Raw genomic sequence first — 18,581 nt, forward strand, 5'->3', positions numbered from 1 at the left:
TTTTGCTCTGTGTACACCAAACCAATCACAGACTCCAAGCAAATGAATTGCACATTGTCCTGGAGAGGAATCTTGGGCCGGGTTACTGCCAGTCACGGAGGGCCAGGGGGTGTGCAAAATTGTCTCGCTGCTCTCTGTCTGCTTCAAAATGGACTCACGGTGATACACATTCACTAACTTGACCCAGGCTTTGTCGGTTTTTTAGTTTTTTTTTTTGTTTTTTTTTTTTTGAGTATGGAGCACCTTCTCGTTTTCCATGAAGCCTTGATATTTCTGTGTTGACAGTAGTCACACACAAGGCTAGGTAAATTTAAAATCATCAAAATAAAGTAAAATAGCACATCCATTTCTCATGCCATGAACCATGGAGCTCATGGCTTCCATAGTAGATAGTGTAGATAAAGAACATTTCCAGTGCTAGATGTCTCAGTAGTAAAAAAGCCATGAGCTTCTTCTGGTTTTGAGCTGCCATCCCTTTGTGAGGAATGCTGGTTGCGTTTGTTTTGAGAATAATGACATGTCGTCCGTGGATGAGGACTTGGGGAGAATCAGAGTGCTTAAGGAAGGAGATTCCCATTTAACTGTGAACCTGGAAAGAGGAGAGCTAAACACAGTGCTCCATGACATCATCCTCCCAAGCTCCTGCTGGTAGGACATGTCGAAGGGAGGAAGAACTTTGGAGTTGAAATGGATTGTATCTACAGGTTTAGTAACGTAAGCCTTGACTTTTGGCTAGACCCGGACAAGTTAATGAGAATGTTAGTCATCAGGATAAAAAGCTGAGTAATGGCAACGAATTTCATGCCCTCAAAGCCCTTCAGGTGTAAATCGTGAGTCTTAACCCCTGTGGCCAGTTGTTCCAAAGAAGATTCCACAGCGGTGATGGTGTTTTCTGAGACCTGCCTTCGGGCTTGGAGAATTCATTTTGTCTCAAACGTAGGCCTTTGTCCTCAGGTGAAACCTGATGATGCAGTCGGTGTTAAAATTACTTTTGAATTGTTTCCTTTTATTCATTTTTTAGGAAATAGTGAAAATCCAGGGAAAGAAAGAATCTTGTCTACTTGTTGTACGACTTCTGTAGTTTCTGAAGGCCGACTTTCTATAAATTTCTAGGCTGAGAGGGAGACAAGCTGTTATTATAGTGACAGGTAGAGTACATATTTTAGTTCTGAATTCTACATAAAGTCAGCTTTTGCCAAGGTGAATGTAACCATTTGGTGCAAGATCTTACTCTTCAAGGTACTTAAGAATGAAAGGACATCGAGTTGTTTCTTGAGATCAGTTAAAGTAAGGTTTAGCACTACCTTGTGGTACTAGATTTTCTTGTTGCCCTGAATTCTCAGCTGTTTACTAAGTTTAAATGGTTCATATTCTAATTAGCATGTACACACACACGCACACACACACACAACCTTACCAAAAACTTAATTCCTCCGGTGTCCAGGGAACTGGCTGGTAGACAGAATAGAAGATGGAGGTCATGTTGTTGATGCTGTGTCTTGTGGGGCCGTGTCTCGGACAGATCCTCAGGCAGCACGCATTTGTGGATCATCTGGAAGCAGGAACAGAGCAGGATGAGATGCAGGAGAATAGCTAGCTCAGTGTATCCCTCTCAGCAGAGAGATGAGACAGCAATCAGAAGTCGAGTTGACTTGTCCAAGTCCCACAGCTGCCTAACTGCCTAATGCTAGGGGCTGAAGCAGAACTCTGCTTTGCTGTCTTCCCTTTTGTCTAGACCCTTCCATTCAGTCCAGCTAAATTCTACGAAGTTTTTAAAGCTGTGCCTTTGGTCACTGGATACCTAGCAAGTACCTTTCCTGCTGGTAGTGGGCAAAGGGGGATGTGTTAGAATCCTCTTTGCCTTTCCTTGGGAGTTTCTTGATAGGAGAATTCAAGATAAGCCTCTCTGGGGTCATTTCTGTTCTTCTGTGTGCAAATCTTGGCCGCAGTGACGGTTAACATAAAAAGGATGGATTGACTTCTGACCATAGGAAATAAATCACCCCAACTTTTGACAGCGGACTTAGAAAAAAAGAAAAGATTAATTGGCTTTATTTTGTGGTTTATTGTTTATTGTGATAGCTATTAAAAATAGGTAACCAGAGGCTAATCACTGTTAATGGTCCCTTCACTATTAGAAAAATCAATTGTCAGTGGATATAGCATATATTAATAAATTATTTTGTTTATAATCTTCCATAACATTTTAAAAAGTTGACTCTTGAGGGAATTCTTTTTGAGGTACACTTTAAGGTTAATGGTTACTACAAAGAACAGCTTTGGCAGGAGGACCTTCCCGTGTGCGTAAAATTTTAATGGCTTTCAAAGCATTATTTAATAATTGCAATAACACGCACATGTAATTTATCAAGATTGATAAACTCCTTACCAAGGGTGCTTATATATATTTTTTGAAACTTGTTTGAGAGCAGTTAAACAGATTTCTAAATGTAAGTAATTAAAATTGTATAGTATTGAGTTATTGACCAATCCTGGACTATTAATCAAGCTAAAAAATTCTACAATCAGTGCTCAGTGCGCTGAAGCCTGGTAAAATAATAGTGTTTGTGTTCAGTGAGGCAAGTAGCCACAATTAAGCCCTTCGCTTGACAAATGAGCGGGTCCACTTTATTTTGCACTTAATTGAATCATTGTACATGCTTGCTCACCAGTGTCTCCTGGCCCTTCGTTTTGGTTTCTGGTCTTTGGCGCTTACGCATTTGTGGAAGGTGGAGCGATTAAGTCAGCTTCTGCCATGGGCTTTCTCAAACGCAGCCAGGAACGTCTGGGCCACAAACCAGGGCTTTGCTAGCGCTGTTCACATCCCTTGTGACAGATTCTTAATTTCCTTAACCAAAACTTTGATAAACAAATTAGAGCGCTGTCCAAGAACTACGTGAGGTAACTTCTAATGGGGAAAACTCCCCCAGGGTTTCCATCCCTCCCTAGATTCTGCTTCAGTCAGCAGCAGAACTTGTGTAGAGAAGACAGAATTTTAATTTTATGAAAACCCCAAATTGATTTCCTTCTCACGAGCTGGAAAGAATGTTCTCTGATAATCTTGCTAATTATCAGGTATTTGTCACAACTTCCTCCCACTTGCCTTCGCATCACCATCATTCCTCCTGCAAACATAGTGACATCCCGTCATTTTCTGTGCTGCTATGAATCATTGCTTGCCACCAAATTAAACTGGGGAGCTGATGTTTAAAGAAAAGACCCAGTGGTTAAGTGTGTGTGTATGTGTGTGTGTGTGTGTGTGTGTGTGAGAGAGAGAGAGAGAGAGAGAGAGAGAGAGAAAGAGAGAAGAGTAAGCCTAAGTCAGGATTGCTTTTATAAAGAGACAGATCTGGCTGGGTACACACCTGGGTCCATCCGTGAACTCTCAGATGACCCCAAGTTGAGGTTGTGTTTGCAGACCCCAAGGCAGTTGAGTATTTATTAAAACATGCAGGCTGCTTGCTGCCTTCTCTGCATGTTTACCTTAGGATCAAGTCCACACACCCTAGAGTAACCTTGGCCTCAAAAACTTAATTCCTACGAGGACGGTGTAGCCTCCGTTTTCTGAATTGACAGAGATAGTAACAGATGCTTTCCCTGCCACAGAGGATTAGGGTGAAGATGAAAGTAGGTAATTGACGTAGCGCTTTGAAGAGTTTCAAGTGCCACGGAATTAGGAGCAACAATTACATACCTTCTCTTGTAATGTTCTGCTTAATCGAGCCCATACTTCCAATGCTCCCAAAAGTGCGCTAATATTTGCCTCGGGTGGGGATAAAAACAAGAAGGCAAGGGTTCTTGAAATGGTATGGTTAATACCGGAAAAGAATACTCAGTTTGGGAATTAATGTGCCTCAGAAGCTCTGTGAATTTTGTTCCCATGGCAGCATGCACGGGTCTCGGGGACCCAGCAGCCAGAGCCCTGAGGTGCTGTTCGGAAAACTGAGAAAATACCACCGGAAAGTTCTGGCCCTTGCCTCATGATGCTGATTTGCCCTGACTGACACAGACAGTAGTGACCAGGCAGTCTCTTTATTTGTTTCAGACCTTATCAGTGCGGTCACTGCTCCCAGTCCTTTTCACAACCGTCCGAGCTGAGGAACCACGTGGTCACTCACTCCAGTGACCGGCCTTTCAAGTGTGGCTACTGTGGCCGTGCCTTTGCTGGGGCCACCACCCTCAACAACCACATCCGAACCCACACTGGAGAAAAGCCCTTCAAGTAAGTAGAGCCTACCCTAGAACCTTCTTTCCTCTCAAGCTGTGCGACTGTGGACACAGGATGATCTTTCTGGGTCTGTTTTCTCATCAGAAAAATAAGAAAGTGGGAGTAAGTCATTTGAAGATTCTTTCTAGTTCCCGAGGATCTATGCTTCTAGAATTGAAGCTGGAAGCCCCCACAAGGTGCCACCTTTGGGCCACCAGCAAGCCCAGGACCGTCAGTGAGGTGACCCCAATTTAGGACGTCTAAATAGTCATCCCTTGGGAAACTTGAATGTTTTAGGATTCTGGTGGACTCTTTCCTCCTCTTTCCTATCTGTTCAAGTGGTTTAAATCTGTGATAGCGACCAGCTTGTGGCTTTTCGAGTGCTCTTCGGATCTCAGAATTACTATGTTGGTGACACAAAATACAACCACATATAGGGCACATCCGAATGCTTGAGGATTCAGGGAATGTGGAAAAAGGCAGGATTGGACTCCAAGGACTTTGGCAAGGTAAGAGCCCCCCAGAGAGAGATTGTTTCTAGATCCGGCACAGCCATGAAAACAGTGGACATCTGAATCATGCACGATGGCCTGTTCCTTCAATCATTCATTTATTCATGTATGTGTCGTTCATTCAGCAAATATTTATTGAGCGTCTACTTTTGTACTGGGCACCCAGCTAGGTGCAAAAGATACAAAGGTGAATGAGACTCGCTCCCCCAGTCTTTGAAGACCACATAATTTATGGGGAAGCCCAATTAATAAGCAAGTATTACAACATAGGATGAAAAGTATAAAAGTGAAGAACAGTCAGCCATATTCATACAGTGCTGCAGGGTAGCCCAGAAATGGAGTTATCAGTGCTCTCTGGCGGACATGATGTTTAAGATGGGTTTTGAAGGATGAGTAGGAGTTTTCCAGGCATACAAAGGAAAGAGGCATTTCTGGCAGCCCAAGCAGTGTGTGGAAAGGCTTGGGAGCAAGAACCAGTACGTTTGACTTGGTTGTCTCGAAGCAACTTCTGCTCTCTGTGTGATGGACTCTTTTCTCTTCAACCCTCCATGTATCTCTTTACTCATTTGCCATCTTGGTTTTCCCTGGTTGGGAAGGAAAATTCAAAGGACAAAGATGTGTAGCCTATTTACTTTCTGTAGGACAAGATCAAGCAAGAAGAGAAATGATTCAGGCAGTGCGAGACGAATCCCCTTGCTCAGTCTCAGCCAACAAGTCTTTGTAGAGTCTTATTACCCATGATTTCCCTTTCAGACCTATTGGCGTGATCCATTGTTGCTCTGGCACTCGGCCTGAGGCTCGGCTTGTCTCGGAGTAGCAGAGTCTTGCTGGCCTGGCTCTTGCCTGCCTCGGTGTCTGCCATCAGAGGGAGGAACTCCTAAAAGGTTGTCATCTTCACTTACCTCCCCACAAATTAGTTATCTTTATTCATTATCCTTAACTAGTTTCACCATGGTTTAATTTATGATATTAATAATCAAAAGAGTTTTAATTGTTCTCTGCGTACATGGGTGCGGTTTGTGCACTGTGCAAAAGCATTGGGCTAAGGGGACAGGAAGAGGTCTGAAATCAAACCTGCACTACACCAGCCAAGCTGGACCTTCTGGGGGCTGTGATAGCCCAAAGGGGCCGCTTTTTTTCTAATCTACCCAAAGGGCCAGTGGTTAGGGCAGATACTGGAGTTCCTATCACAGGTGTGTGCGTCCCCTACAGTGGACTTTGTCATCGCCCTCAGGCCTGACCCTCAGGGGCTTCACAGATTCTGGCTTCGTCACTGCTCTGGATGTGGAAGAGGGCAGTCGCCCAAGTCCCATGCCTTGGAGCAAGAGAGCTTTTCAAAAGCAAAGATGCGGGAGGATTGACGATCCTTCTGGCCCCTTACATTAGAGAGGGCAACCTAACAGACACAGTGCCAGGAATCCGATTGATTTTTATCTTGTTGCTGTGTAAATAGATTTTAGTAATTAATTGAAGAGGTTTCAGGGTCAAAACGGGAAATAGATTTCTATTAATGTTAAGGTGTTACTTATGTGTAACCTCGTTGACTCCGCTCAATTTTTTTTTCTCTGACATCCTGTTTTTGTCATGTTTCCAATAGAGTTGCCATTTTAACTTTAATTCATCAGATTAATATTTGAGGGGCTTTAATAATTGCATCATTTTCCTTTCTTAAAGTATGTTTTTGTGACCATCACCTAATTTCATCTGGAAAACGAATTAAGAAAACCACAAGGGTTGGCTGAATTCGATTCTAGGTACATGCTTTAGTTCCTTCTGCTCTACTGTAATTCAGATAGCTACATGCTGTATGTAGGGTGGGGTGCATTTTTTTAATTTTGATTTATCAAATATATATTCCCAGGGGAGAACCGAGTGTATGCTCATTTAAATAGTGCAAGTTTTTAAACATCTTCTAGGAAATGGAAAGCTAAATCCTTTGGTGTATACAATCAGATTGTCCAGGATTGAACTATCCCAAGGGAGTTTTGGGAAGCTTCTCACCATAGCTCACAAATATCCATCCCAGGGACATTTGTAAATATTATGAAGATACCCTTTTACAAGCTCATAAAAGAAACATTCGAAAAAACTTTTGTTGCAGATTAGTCAATAAAACGGATTTCACCGCAACAGTTACTTTTACTACTTCAACTATTGGGCATTGGCTTAAACAATGTTACAAAGAAGGGGAAGGACCTCATAAAGATGCAGAACCCTAAACTGTACGCCTCGGGCAGGTTCCATGGAGATGCCCCAAATGGCTCAGCCCCCAAACTGTCCCACCCACCCAGGGCCCCGGAGGTTTTTGCAGAATTCTCGGGGGCCTGCTGCCACAGGGGAGGGCCCTTTCCAACATCTAAAATCTTCTGCTGGGATGTGGGTGTAGGCAGATCAAGATTATTGCCATCCAAGGAAGGCTGGAGAAGATTTGGCATTAGGAGATCGGAGTCTCTGTCCAGGCTCTGCCTCACGATCTGATTGGCTGAGATCCCACTGGACTACTGCACCCCCAAGCAGCAGGTAGATCATGGGCCTGTTGACAGGCAACTTGGCTGTAGACTTAGAACTTCTAAAGTAAAGGAGCACAGGGGTGCCTGGGTGGCTCAGTCATTAAGCGTCTTCCTTCGGCTCAGGTCATGGTCCCAGGGTTCTGGGATCGAGCCCCGCATCAGGCTCCCTGCTCGGCGGGGAGTCTGCTTCTCCTTCTGCCTGCCATTCCCCCTGCTTGTGTTCCCTCTTTTGCTGTGTCTCTATCAAATAAATAAATAATACCTTTTAAAAAAAATAAAGTAAATGAGCACATAGGAAAAATACCAACCAAAGGAGCATGATGGAGGTCATGGCTTTCAGTTTGTACTGTGGGACTGGAAGTAATCGAGAGCAAGGAACAAAAGCAAGACATTATTTCATTTAACAATTGCCAGCTCTTTACTGAAAAGAGGAAAGAAGGAAGGAAGTTAATTGGCATCGAAAACTTATTCTTTATAGTGAGGACTCCTTCCCCCCCCCCATTCCTAAATATAATCTCTGAAGATTTCAGAGAGGGGGGCCTGCTCTCCTCTGCTCTGCTCTGCCTGGATCCATGTGAACTGCTTGATGCCCAGCTTTGGAGCCTGGGAAGATTAGGACTTCCCAGAGGAAAGGCTTTTCTCCTCATGTTTGTTAGAAGCAGGGGAAAATACTCACCAGTATATCTTTGCCTTAAGTAAAGACAGATTGGCTCATTATTAAAAAAAAAAAAAAAATCCAAGGATATCCCGAAGAGCATCTAATATTTTTAACAAGATTTAGGCAATAGAGCAAATAAAAGGGGACATCAGTAACTAGGCATTGAGCACTTCGTATGCACAAGCCCTGCACAGTTTGGTTCAATCCAAGAAATATTTGGTGACTGGCTGCAGAGGCACGAAAGAAAGCTTCTTGCAGGTTTTCTGTGTAACGGAACTTGATGTCATTTTGGTCTCTCTCAGTTTCAGGTGGCAGTTGTTAGGCTTTCTGTACCGATAAGCCAGGCAACCATCACACGAAGTAAGGAGTGACTTCAAATCTAAAAGGAACCCAAATCTAACTAAGATACCCATACTCATAGACAGTTGGGGGCTTTTCTCTCTGCTGAAATATTCCGATGCCCTTCTGCTTCAGTGTCCCTGTGATGTCCCCTTCAAGGCTGTGACGTCAGCACGAAGAGGAAGACCCATGTGCAGGAGCCTTCCTTTGCTCCCGGCTCATTACCCCCATCTTTCTTTCCTTATTATTTGCTGCACCGCGTGAAGTCCGGGGTTAGAGGTACCAGGCTTTTGCATGGAGTCTGTCTTTCTGAGGAGTTTCATTCAGCTATAAAAATAACTCATGAAGGGAATTTTTCTCAAATTAAAGGTGATGAATGTAAAATGGAGGCTCTTCCCTTATTTAAAAGAATATTTTTTCAGGGGCACCTGGGTGGCTCAGATGGTTGAGCGTCTGCCTTTGGCTCAGGTCATGATCCCGGGGTCCTGGGATCGAGCCCCGCATTGGGCTCCCTGCTCAGCGGGAAGCCTGCTTCTCCCTCTCCCACTTCCCCTGCTTGTGTTCCCTCTCTCGCTCTGTCACTCTCTGTCAAATAAATAAATAAAATCTTCTAAAAAAAGGATATTTTTTCTATCTAGCTCTCTTCACTTCCTTGGCGGGTTGGTAAGGAACCCACCCAGGTACATGCATGTGCATGTGTTTTCATTCGCTCATGAGGCACATGGCACTGGAGATGGCATCTTGGGAGCCCGACAGAGTGGACTTGGTAGATTTCTGATTCCGGGAGCTTAAATATCTGTGCGGCCACTTAGGCAAACCGCTTGAGAAAAACGTAACTCACCTCCGAAGGTCTCGGTCCAATCTGGATATTTAATTATCACATAGAGACGTACACTTTGCCTCATATGAAGCACGGAACTTTCTGTGTCCGAATTCTTTATATTCAAACACCCAAGATGAGAGGTGCAGAAACGCAACCCGGGGAAAGGGTTTTTCCTCGTAAGTGTTCAAACCAGTCTCTTTGAAATAGATTCCAAAGCTTCAGAATTTTCTTTTTTTAAAAAAGGGAATATAATAATTTGAAAGTTTGTCAGGCAGTGAAAGGTAGTATATTTTGACACACTGATCCAGTAACTAATGAGTTTTCTAATAAACAATCAGCAATTCGCTAACATGTCATCAGCACCTCGGGAGCTCTGGAGAGAGGATGAGCTGCCCGTGGACGTTAATGAATACACTAAAAATCATTAGCTGATCAATACTTCTGAGTTATTTTCATTGAGCTGATAGGTCTGATACATTAAAGCTGACATTATACATTTGTCAAGATCACAGTGCAGTTTTTAACAGTGGAACAGGCTGCTAAAAATATTCCCGGGAAGATCATCAAAGAAACACATCTTCTTCATCCTGACACATTCAGCTGGCACGGGAACTCTGAAAAATCCCAGCGTGATGGTCAAGCCCCCAGACTCCCAACATTAAAAAACAGACAGGAACCCCCAAAGTGGATGGATGTGTTCTTTGTTTGTTTGTTTGTTTGCTTTAGGTAATTATCCCTCCCTGACAAGGCACTTTGTATGATGGACTAAAAAAAGCGGCGGGGGGAGGGAAGAGAGGACTGTCCCCCAGATAACGGGGCACGTGGTGGAGCCGTGAGGACTTTAAAGGTCTTGAGAGCTCTACCCCAACCCAGGAGCGCAGGGACCTGAGACCAAAGGTGGTGTTATTTCGAAGCGGGACGAGTGTCTGCAGCGCTCCTGAATATCTTTTCCTTCAAAGGATCGGGGAGAAGACATTACGGGGATGCTGTGGTGGTCGCTGTGCCCTACTGGGGGCACGGCCGGTGCTCCAGGCAGCCCAGACGTGCAGGGCGGGGACAGGCAAGTCACTGTACGTGTCCGCTTGCTGCCCCTGTTTGCGTGTGTGCGTAATCATAGACACCCAACCAGGAGTCACAACCAGCACAGCAAAGCTAGACACCACCATTGGGTGTGTGTGTGTGTGTGTGTGTGCACGTGCGCGTGCGTTAGTATTTCTGTAGCTTGGGTAGCCATCGAGCTAGTAAGGGTGTCGCATGGGAGATGGGTCGAGCTCAGGGTCTCTAGGTTACAATCTTTTTTTTTTTTTTAAAGTTGAAGACAGTAGATGTTCTGGAAGCGGGATGCCACTTTCCCTCATCAGACACACTGACCCCTAATTCTGGCCTCCAGGGACATTCTTGCCTGTACCGTCTCGCCCGGTGAATTTCTTGAGCCACGCAGACACTGGCTGATGGCGAATTCGTCTGTCTCCCACCCCACCGTGCAAACAGCTCTTTTAGCCCCGCGTTTTCGGCAGCGCTGCGTGAGACTTCTGCACCAAAGCAGCCCCCCACCCCCCCACCCCCCACAGTCGCGCAGACGGATGTTGCGCTTCCTGCGCCTTCCACATTCGGAGGAGGTGGCTCTTCAACCGCCGCGCTGAGCGGAGGACAAGTCCCTGATTTTAAATTAGCAGCAGGGGAAATCCTGTTTGTCACCCGTTCCTCTTTGGGGTTATGGAGCAGAAAACGCCAGACAAGCTGGGGCTTTGATGGCTCCCTCCTAAGAATCGCTTTTTGTTCTTTATCTATTTGAACTGACAGTGATCAGAGCTGCAGCAGGATAAGGCTCTCTGGAGAAATCACCTTCCCCCTGCCTATTGACAGATCCCTCTGTTCCGCACCAGACGGGCTTTGTCCCGTCCCAGGCCTCCAGGCCTGGGAAGGAGCCACCAATTAAACCTCTTGAGCCGGTAAAATCTGAAGCCACTTTGGAATGTCGGTTCTCATTAGGCAGGATGAGAGGAAGCCCATCACCCTGCAGGCCCCGCTCCCTGGTCTCAATTTTCTCTCTTGCCTCCACCAGGTGCGAGAGATGTGAGAGGAGCTTCACGCAGGCCACGCAGCTGAGTCGGCACCAACGGATGCCCAATGAGTGCAAGCCAATGACCGAGAGCCCAGAATCAATTGAAGTGGATTAACTGATTGACTGGTTGGAATTAAGCTGCAAGGAAAGTCATGATTAAATGTCATGGGCACTTAAGCAAAACCAAAGATTTCCTCTGAGCAACTTTCAATCAGTCCCAGAAAACCAAAAGCAGTAATAAAATAAGTAAGATGTTAAGAGAGATTGATCCTGGCGTGCAAGTCCGACCGGGGCAGAGATTATTTATTTATGACTAGGGGTGAGACTTGTTTCGGTGGACGACTAACCTGGGACGGCTTCCGTGTCCGGTCCCACCGTGTATTTGCTTTGTTTCTAAAAAGCTTTTTTAAACTGTTATTTAATACCAAAGGGAGGAATCCTGTGGGTTCTTCTGCCCACAACTTGTGACTGAGAATGCACAGGGACTTCTTTCTCATTGCACCTTTTTTTAGTAGCATGATTCAAGGGGACCCATTGTACAGCTCCCCCCCCCCCCCCCCTCAGCTTGGGTTTGGGTGGTCTGACGCGGCCACCCGGCGGGACCGGAAGCCAGAGCCTCCGCTAGGTCAATGCCACCGTGGGCCCCAAGGGTGGTCCCTTGCTCTGTTTTCCTACGCACTTTTTATGCCACTCCTTCCATCCGGCAGCCTGGCCTTGATGCAGAAAAGCCTGGAAGAGGCAGAAAACCGTTCGGTTTCAGAATTCAAGAAGAAGAAGTGGGGACCTGACTTTGGCCTGTCAAGATCTCAAAAACATTGAAAATGTACAGAGCTTCATAATACAGTATATTGTTCTGAAGCAGCTAGTTGAGAAGATTTTGTTTTCAGTACCATTTTAGCTTAAAAAAAACAAAACAAAAAAACAAAAAATAAAGTTCTTCGGTATGAAGCTGAAATAGAAGGTCTGAGACTTCAAGGAATTTTTTCGTTGTGTCTATGGTGGTGGTGAATATGTGAGCAGAAGGGTGCCCAGCCCATGGTCAGCACCCCGTGGAGGCACTTTCCTCTTCCTTCCTCCCGTAGGTGAAACCCGGAAGACCCCTTTACTCCCTCCCAAGTGTCAGGGGAGCTTTTCGGCAAAAATAAGTGACAGGAGCCCAGACCCAGAAACAGAGGAGGAGCCCAGAGAGGGTTGTGATGAGAACAGACTGCGGCAGGAACAGCTCATTTCATCCATTGGAATTACCTTTTCCTCTCCTCTGGCCCTTGACAAGGCTCTTCTTTCATCATTAATCTGTTGCAAGAGGAAGGATGGTGTCCATAATTGCACTGTTGTTTGAGTGCAAGGAAAGCGAGTGAACTTCAGCTAGTCTCTGGGCAGCTCAACAGCAGTGCCCAGTCATCCCGGGGCACATCCCACAGAACGATCCGTTCCCCGGGAGGAACCGGCGGTTCCTGCCGGCATCGTGGCGGAGGCCGAGTCCACCTTGTAGATGTCTTGATCACCCGATAGCAGGACACAGCATTTTAAGGAACTCCTTGTCTTTTAGCCCTCCCAGGGTCTTCCCGTAACAAATATATGAGACACAGAACTGGCTCCTGGAAGGCAAGGGTACTTGGTGGCTCACTTTACTTGGTCCTCATGGATTTGGCTCTCAGAACATCTTCCTTCCTTTCTGATTTTGCTTCTCCGCCCCTTAGCATCCAGCTGTCACGTTCAAAGTGGAGGAACACGGCCTTGTTAATTGTGTTTGTAATTTATTTATATATATGTTGTTAAAAAGCAAAACCGAATCGAGTCAGTTTGAAGGTCTGATTGGGTTTCTTAGAGGATTCATGAATTGGGCCACGTCCTATCTCACCAGCTTCCAGGAGGTGGACCAGCTAAGTAGGAGGTTTTTATAGGAAGGAGGGTAGGGCAAGGAAGGTATCAACAAAAGAAACGGAAGGATTCTTTCAGGCCAGGACATCATCTTTTGGGGGGGGGGGGGGGGAAGGGAATTGGCAGGATTTTTCTCATGCAGGTCACCTTGCTAGTGCCAGTCAGGAAATTCCAGATTGACTCTTAAACGGTTCGTGGGACAGGTTGAAACTGTAATTAAGTCTTGGTGGGCTCTTGTAGGGGGCAGATGACTCCGTTTCGGGCTTGTTATTTCTTTTCACAATATATTTATATCTCAAAATAATCTCTGGCATTGTGGTCTCCAAAGAGGAACTGGAACAATCCTGACCCCCGTTGTCCAAGATAACCTAGAATGTTCCCTCCCTCCGTTCTTCTTGGCTCTTTGTCACGGAACGTGTAAGCATTTCGTGCTCATATATCATTGTTGCTGATTCAAAGTGTTCTGTCTGGTAGATAGGAATGTCTTCCATTTTATAGTTCCTTGTCTTAAATGATGGAGACATTTGCCAAAAATGTGTGCCATTGGGAAGGGTGGAAAGAACATGGGGCCATATGAACCCGAAACCTGTAAGGAAGTGTCAGATCGGCTATACAGATGAGCAAGCTGTTCCATTGATTAAGGCAGAAGCATTTGGTTGTATATTTTGAACATGACAATAAGGGACTCACCTGTATGTCCCTAACACTTTTTTCCAGTGAGAAAAATCAGTTCTGCCATTTGCCACATTTCAATCTTAGAGACAAGTGTACTCCCCTTTGTTCCCATGAGCTCCGCATGCAGGAATGAGAAGACTTCACTCCTCCCTTGATGTCTGCCACGGGAACTTTCCATAACAGTGGTCTCTGTCACTCTTTATGGTCTTGTCAGCTGATCCCAAGGTCCCACTTAGTATGGCAGTAGCTTTTCTAAACCAGAAGATTCTTCTAGCTTCCTCCCTCCATTTAAGCTTATTTTCCCCCTTTCTTAGTAAAGGAGACTTTTGGCATGTATTTCCCACCAAACTTGGACAGCAATATGTTCTCTCTAACAGAAAATCAGGGACACTCCTAATGGTCACATTGCTGAGCCATTGCCCATGTCTAGCAGACTAGCCTCGGCTGTCTGTCTGTAAGACAGGTCTCCACCTGTGAACTGACCTGGAGCCCTGAAGTAGGTCCTGACATCACTTGGGTCCCAGAGGCTTTTAAGTGAAGTATGTGCTGAAATAGGGATTTCGCCTTAAAATCTCCCAACTGTTGCTTTAGTGTTTTTATTTAAAAATTGACAGATACTCACACGGGACCTGCAAGTGCGTGGCAGAAATTGTAGTCATCAAGATTTGCCCGTTTCCCTTATTAGCAACCTCCTAATTCATTACAGCATAAAGAGAGTAAAGGCTCTGAATCACTGAGACAGGGGGAGGCTATCTGCTGAATCCGTATTTGACTCCTGGAGCGTTCCCTGTTTGCCCTCTTCTCTCCATGGGCAACGTTTTTTTTTTTTTTTTTCCCCCCCGGAAAAAGATGTACTATCCTCACACATGCTCATTTGTCTAGTTAAGAGTCTGAGCCAAAGGGTCATGCCAGGTGGGGCTGCAAACATCACATTTCTAGAAAAATCTCAGTAACTTGAAGTAAAGCCAAATATTTTCCCCAGGAAATGTGCATGATTTTTTTTAAAAAAAGATAAGCTTTTTGTTTTGATGGTCTTTATCTTTAAAAGTGACTTTTTTTTTTTTTTAAAGGGGAGATATACTTTTACAGAGTTACTGTGTGGATAATTAAAGCTGTAAAACTAAATCTTGTATAATGTGTATAATTTGATTCAGTTAGTAAATATTTATTGAATTTTCGTGAAGTCCCAGAAATTGCTGCATTCAATAAATAGGGCAGTAAAAAGTGCAGCCTTTTGGTGGGGGGAAGAAAGATTTCCGGTGTAACATAACAGAAAAAGGTTATGTTACCACTTCTCAGAGGGCTTTATAGTTTATTGTATTGTATCTTGGAAAAACTTGTTTCTAGTCCAGATATACAAAGATAGTAAAACAGTTGCCAACTCACCAATTCTTTGCATCAGTTGCCTGGTTCCTGGTTTCATTCCTTTACCCAACAAATATTTAGTGAACTCTTCTTTGAGATAAAGACCCCATTTTAGGTGTTCGCTTTAGGTGGCATCATGTAAGCGACTGTTGGTGAGAAAATGTGATTCTCCTTCTAAGTGGCTGGCTAGTGGCATGGCGATTTTAGTTCTTTACACTGTTATTTTCGTGAAGTCCCAGAGATTGCTGCGTCTGAGAATCAGAGAGCTGTAAACACAGCTAGAGACCAGAAGGTAGCATATTTCGAGACCAGTGAAGATGCGCCACTGCATTTCTTTGGTTGACCCCCTGGACTAATGGTTCTTAGCATCCATATCAAGATACCAGGACTAGAGCCAGAGTCTTAGGGCTTTTATGACCCTCTTCTAGTGATAAAGGCAACAAATAGGGACACGGCTGGAGTTGCTCAGGGAAGGAACGGTGCAGACGCCATGTAGGTCCGCGAGGCCTTGTGGGTGGCAAGCCTTGGCAATGTAGCCCCTGTCCCCAGGGTGTGGCTGTGGGGCTCTCAGAGGTGGGGACCCCTCAGTTGTACTCAGGTGTTTCAGAGAGCACATCAGCGTGGATATTCACCTCTGGCTTATGGAGAGCAATTGTTTGGTTAAGTTTGTTCTTGAACCTCACTGTCCAGCTCTTAATGCACTACGGCCAGAGCATCTTCCTCTTCGATGGCACCACGTTCAAGGCCCCCAGTGTCTGGTGCATCATTGCAAAACTAATTGCTAGCTATTGGTTGTAAGAGCTGTACACGTAAGAAGCTAATATTTCATTGTTTTTCATGGTAGAAATAGCATCATTACTGTATGTGTTTGCACTGTTTTAAAAAACCAAACCCAAGTATCTGCTGAGTTGTTTAAAGTGGGAAACATGGCGCATCTCACAAAGCAGGACATTTCTGGAACAGCAAGCATGGGGTCCCTGGGTCACTCCGGGCAGGCCCAGCAGCCTCAGGTTTAGGAGCGAGTCTGTCATTCTCTTATTAAGGCCACATATGCCCACAGAAGTCAGGCACATTTTCAGAAATGTTAGTTTGTATTTTCCTTCCTTGATGTGAATTTAATTTTATTTCCCATAACCTTTACAAATTCCTGACATCAAATCTTGAAAGATCCTAGGAGCTATGCTTCTTTAAAGTGAGAAACGGCACATTCCAGAAATGTCATTCGTCAGGAGCCTTTCAAGGCAAAGAGGTTTGGAGACCTTTTACGAAGTGACGTGACGTTTGGGTACTTATCCACCCAAGAGTTTGAGGCTTCCCCATCACTAATACTTACCTGAAGTACCACAAAATAACAGAGTCCCGGGAAGACCCGCATTTCAGACCTTCTCAAGATTAGATTCTACAAACCCGACGATCAGCTGTCAGGGACAACTGGCTGGGGAGAGCCAGACTGAGAAGGATATTGCTTCCCCTGTGGAAGCCTTGCCACAGGTGTTTAGCCTGTAACTCGTGGTTGTGTTTAACGTCAAAAGTATTTATTTAGTTTCTTCTTTTAAGTAATGGATGTCAGATATTTCATCAGATCAATATCAAAAATGACAAGAAACAAAAATGTGTCCGAAAACAGGGCAAAGGCGTAAAACTAGTGAATTATCTTCCCTCTATATTGAGATGCTACTGTTGTATTTAAAAGAAATCTGTTGAGGGGCGCCTGGGTGGCTCAGTTGGTTAAGCGACTGCCTTCGGCTCAGGTCATGATCCTGGAGTCCCTGGATCGAGTCCCGCATCGGGCTCCCTGCTCGGCAAGGAACCTGCTTCTCCCTCTGACCCTCCCCGCTCTCATGTGCTCTCTCTCTCGTTCTCTCTGTCTCAAATAAATGTAAATAAATAAATAAATAAATAAATAAATAAATAAATAAATAAATAAATAAAAGAAATCTGTTGAGGGGAGCCTGGGTGGCTCCATCCGTCAAGCACCCGACTCTTGATTTCAGCTCAGGTCATGATCTCAGGGTGTGAGATCGAGCCCCGTGTGCGGCTCCGCGCTCAGCGTGGAGTCTGCTTAGGATTTTCTCTCTCCCTCTCCCTCGGCCCCTCCCCCCTTTAAAAAAAAAAGAACCTGTTGAGCAAATTTTAATAGAAAAATGAAGTGAGCTTATTCTCCAGATGTTGACAGGGATAATGATAGCAACAGACACTACAGTCACTGTCAGGCACTGTTAACTGCTCGATGTGGATTATCTGATTTAATCCTCAGTATCTCTATCACCAAGGTACTATCATTATCCCGTTCTCATAGATACTTAATCTTAGGAGCTTCTTTACCTTCCCGCCCGCCTGCCCCACAGCTCTAAATTTAACCACACGACAATTTTTTTACAAGGGAAAACCTTTTTATTCAAAGCTTCTTTTTGAGAACGAGAGCTTTGTCAAAGAAAAAGACACAAGCATCCCGTGTTTATAGAATGTGTTTCTGGAAGCAATGCTGAGAGACTCTTAAAATATATATACGTGGTAGTTGCTGGTTTTGTAATCACCAAATCTCTGCTGCTGGACAGCAGAATTTCAAATATCCCACCACTGGCCGGCATTGTTTTTGTTTTTTTCTAAACGTGCAACTAAAATTCTGCATTAAAAGAAAAGAAAAATCCTCTCAAGCATGCCATGCACTTGGGAGACAAATGGCCACAGGCAGGAAGGCAGATTATGTTGGGCACTGGCCAAAAGAGAGCTAGGCTAGAACGCTATTGACAGGCGAAAACACATCCTGAGCTGGGCTAAGTGAAATCTAGTTTTCTTCCTTTGTTCTGGCGAAATGCTAAGTGAGTTACTTTTCGGGCATCAATGGAGTAATTATGTAGTTGTGTCCATTAAGAATATGAGCTTATGTGGTTAGCCTGTTGGTTTAGAGCAGTGAGGTAGAAAGATTGGAGTCCTTACGGGTTTGGTTTGTCAAAGGCACAGACAACGGAGTTGTGTGCGTGAGGTACTCAGGAACCAGGTCACGTTCTTAGGCACAATCTAGAGACTATTCGTGAGGTGTGCTCAGAAAGTTGAAAGAATTTGTTCACGAACTGCCTTTATTACAAGGCGATTCTTTATCACAGTATTGAAACCACAGCGTATGCTACTTTTGTTCCAAATTCAGATTCTAACAGGCTTATTTGTTTGTCAAAAGGATGAACACGTTTTTCCCCATCAGTCAAACATGGCGGGTTCCAGTTGGTGTTTCCTTTCTTACAAAACCTCTCTGTTGGTGCCTTTCTTCCTCAAAGCTCGGCATATCACTCCTGACTGAAAACAATCTTGATAGAAACTTCAACCAACTGGAGGTATAGTCTCTACAGCAGAACTCTTCTTGTGTGTTTTGTGTGTGTTTGTATGTGTTTTAAATCACGTCATGGCAAGTGATCACCACATGTGAAGGAGAGCGGCCATTTAGACCGAATGTCTGCCTCCCCACACTGTTGACACCCTGTCAAGCCTTGTCTACTGCCAAAAACCAACCCTCGTAGACTCCCTTCCTCTGAACGATCCAGTACGCCT

General features: G+C 44.8%; 1 protein-coding gene across 1 annotated transcript in view; it reads left to right on the plus strand.

The window, feature by feature from the left end:
- PRDM6 (PR/SET domain 6) overlaps positions 1 to 12,288 on the plus strand; it is a 101,300-nt gene extending 89,012 nt beyond the window's left edge. Inside the window, exons 7-8 of the mRNA XM_064595583.1 lie at positions 4,046 to 4,222; positions 11,115 to 12,288. Coding sequence (XP_064451653.1) covers positions 4,046 to 4,222; positions 11,115 to 11,229 — 292 coding nt within the window. The 3' untranslated portion in view covers positions 11,230 to 12,288. The remainder of the gene's footprint in view (positions 1 to 4,045; positions 4,223 to 11,114) is intronic.
- Positions 12,289 to 18,581: the final 6,293 nt, after the last annotated feature.

Source organism: Mirounga angustirostris, unplaced genomic scaffold (assembly GCF_029215605.1).
Source record: "Mirounga angustirostris isolate CCGP_5_RB_7025 unplaced genomic scaffold, mMirAng1.0.hap1 SCAF_7, whole genome shotgun sequence".
NCBI lineage: Eukaryota > Metazoa > Chordata > Mammalia > Carnivora > Phocidae > Mirounga > Mirounga angustirostris.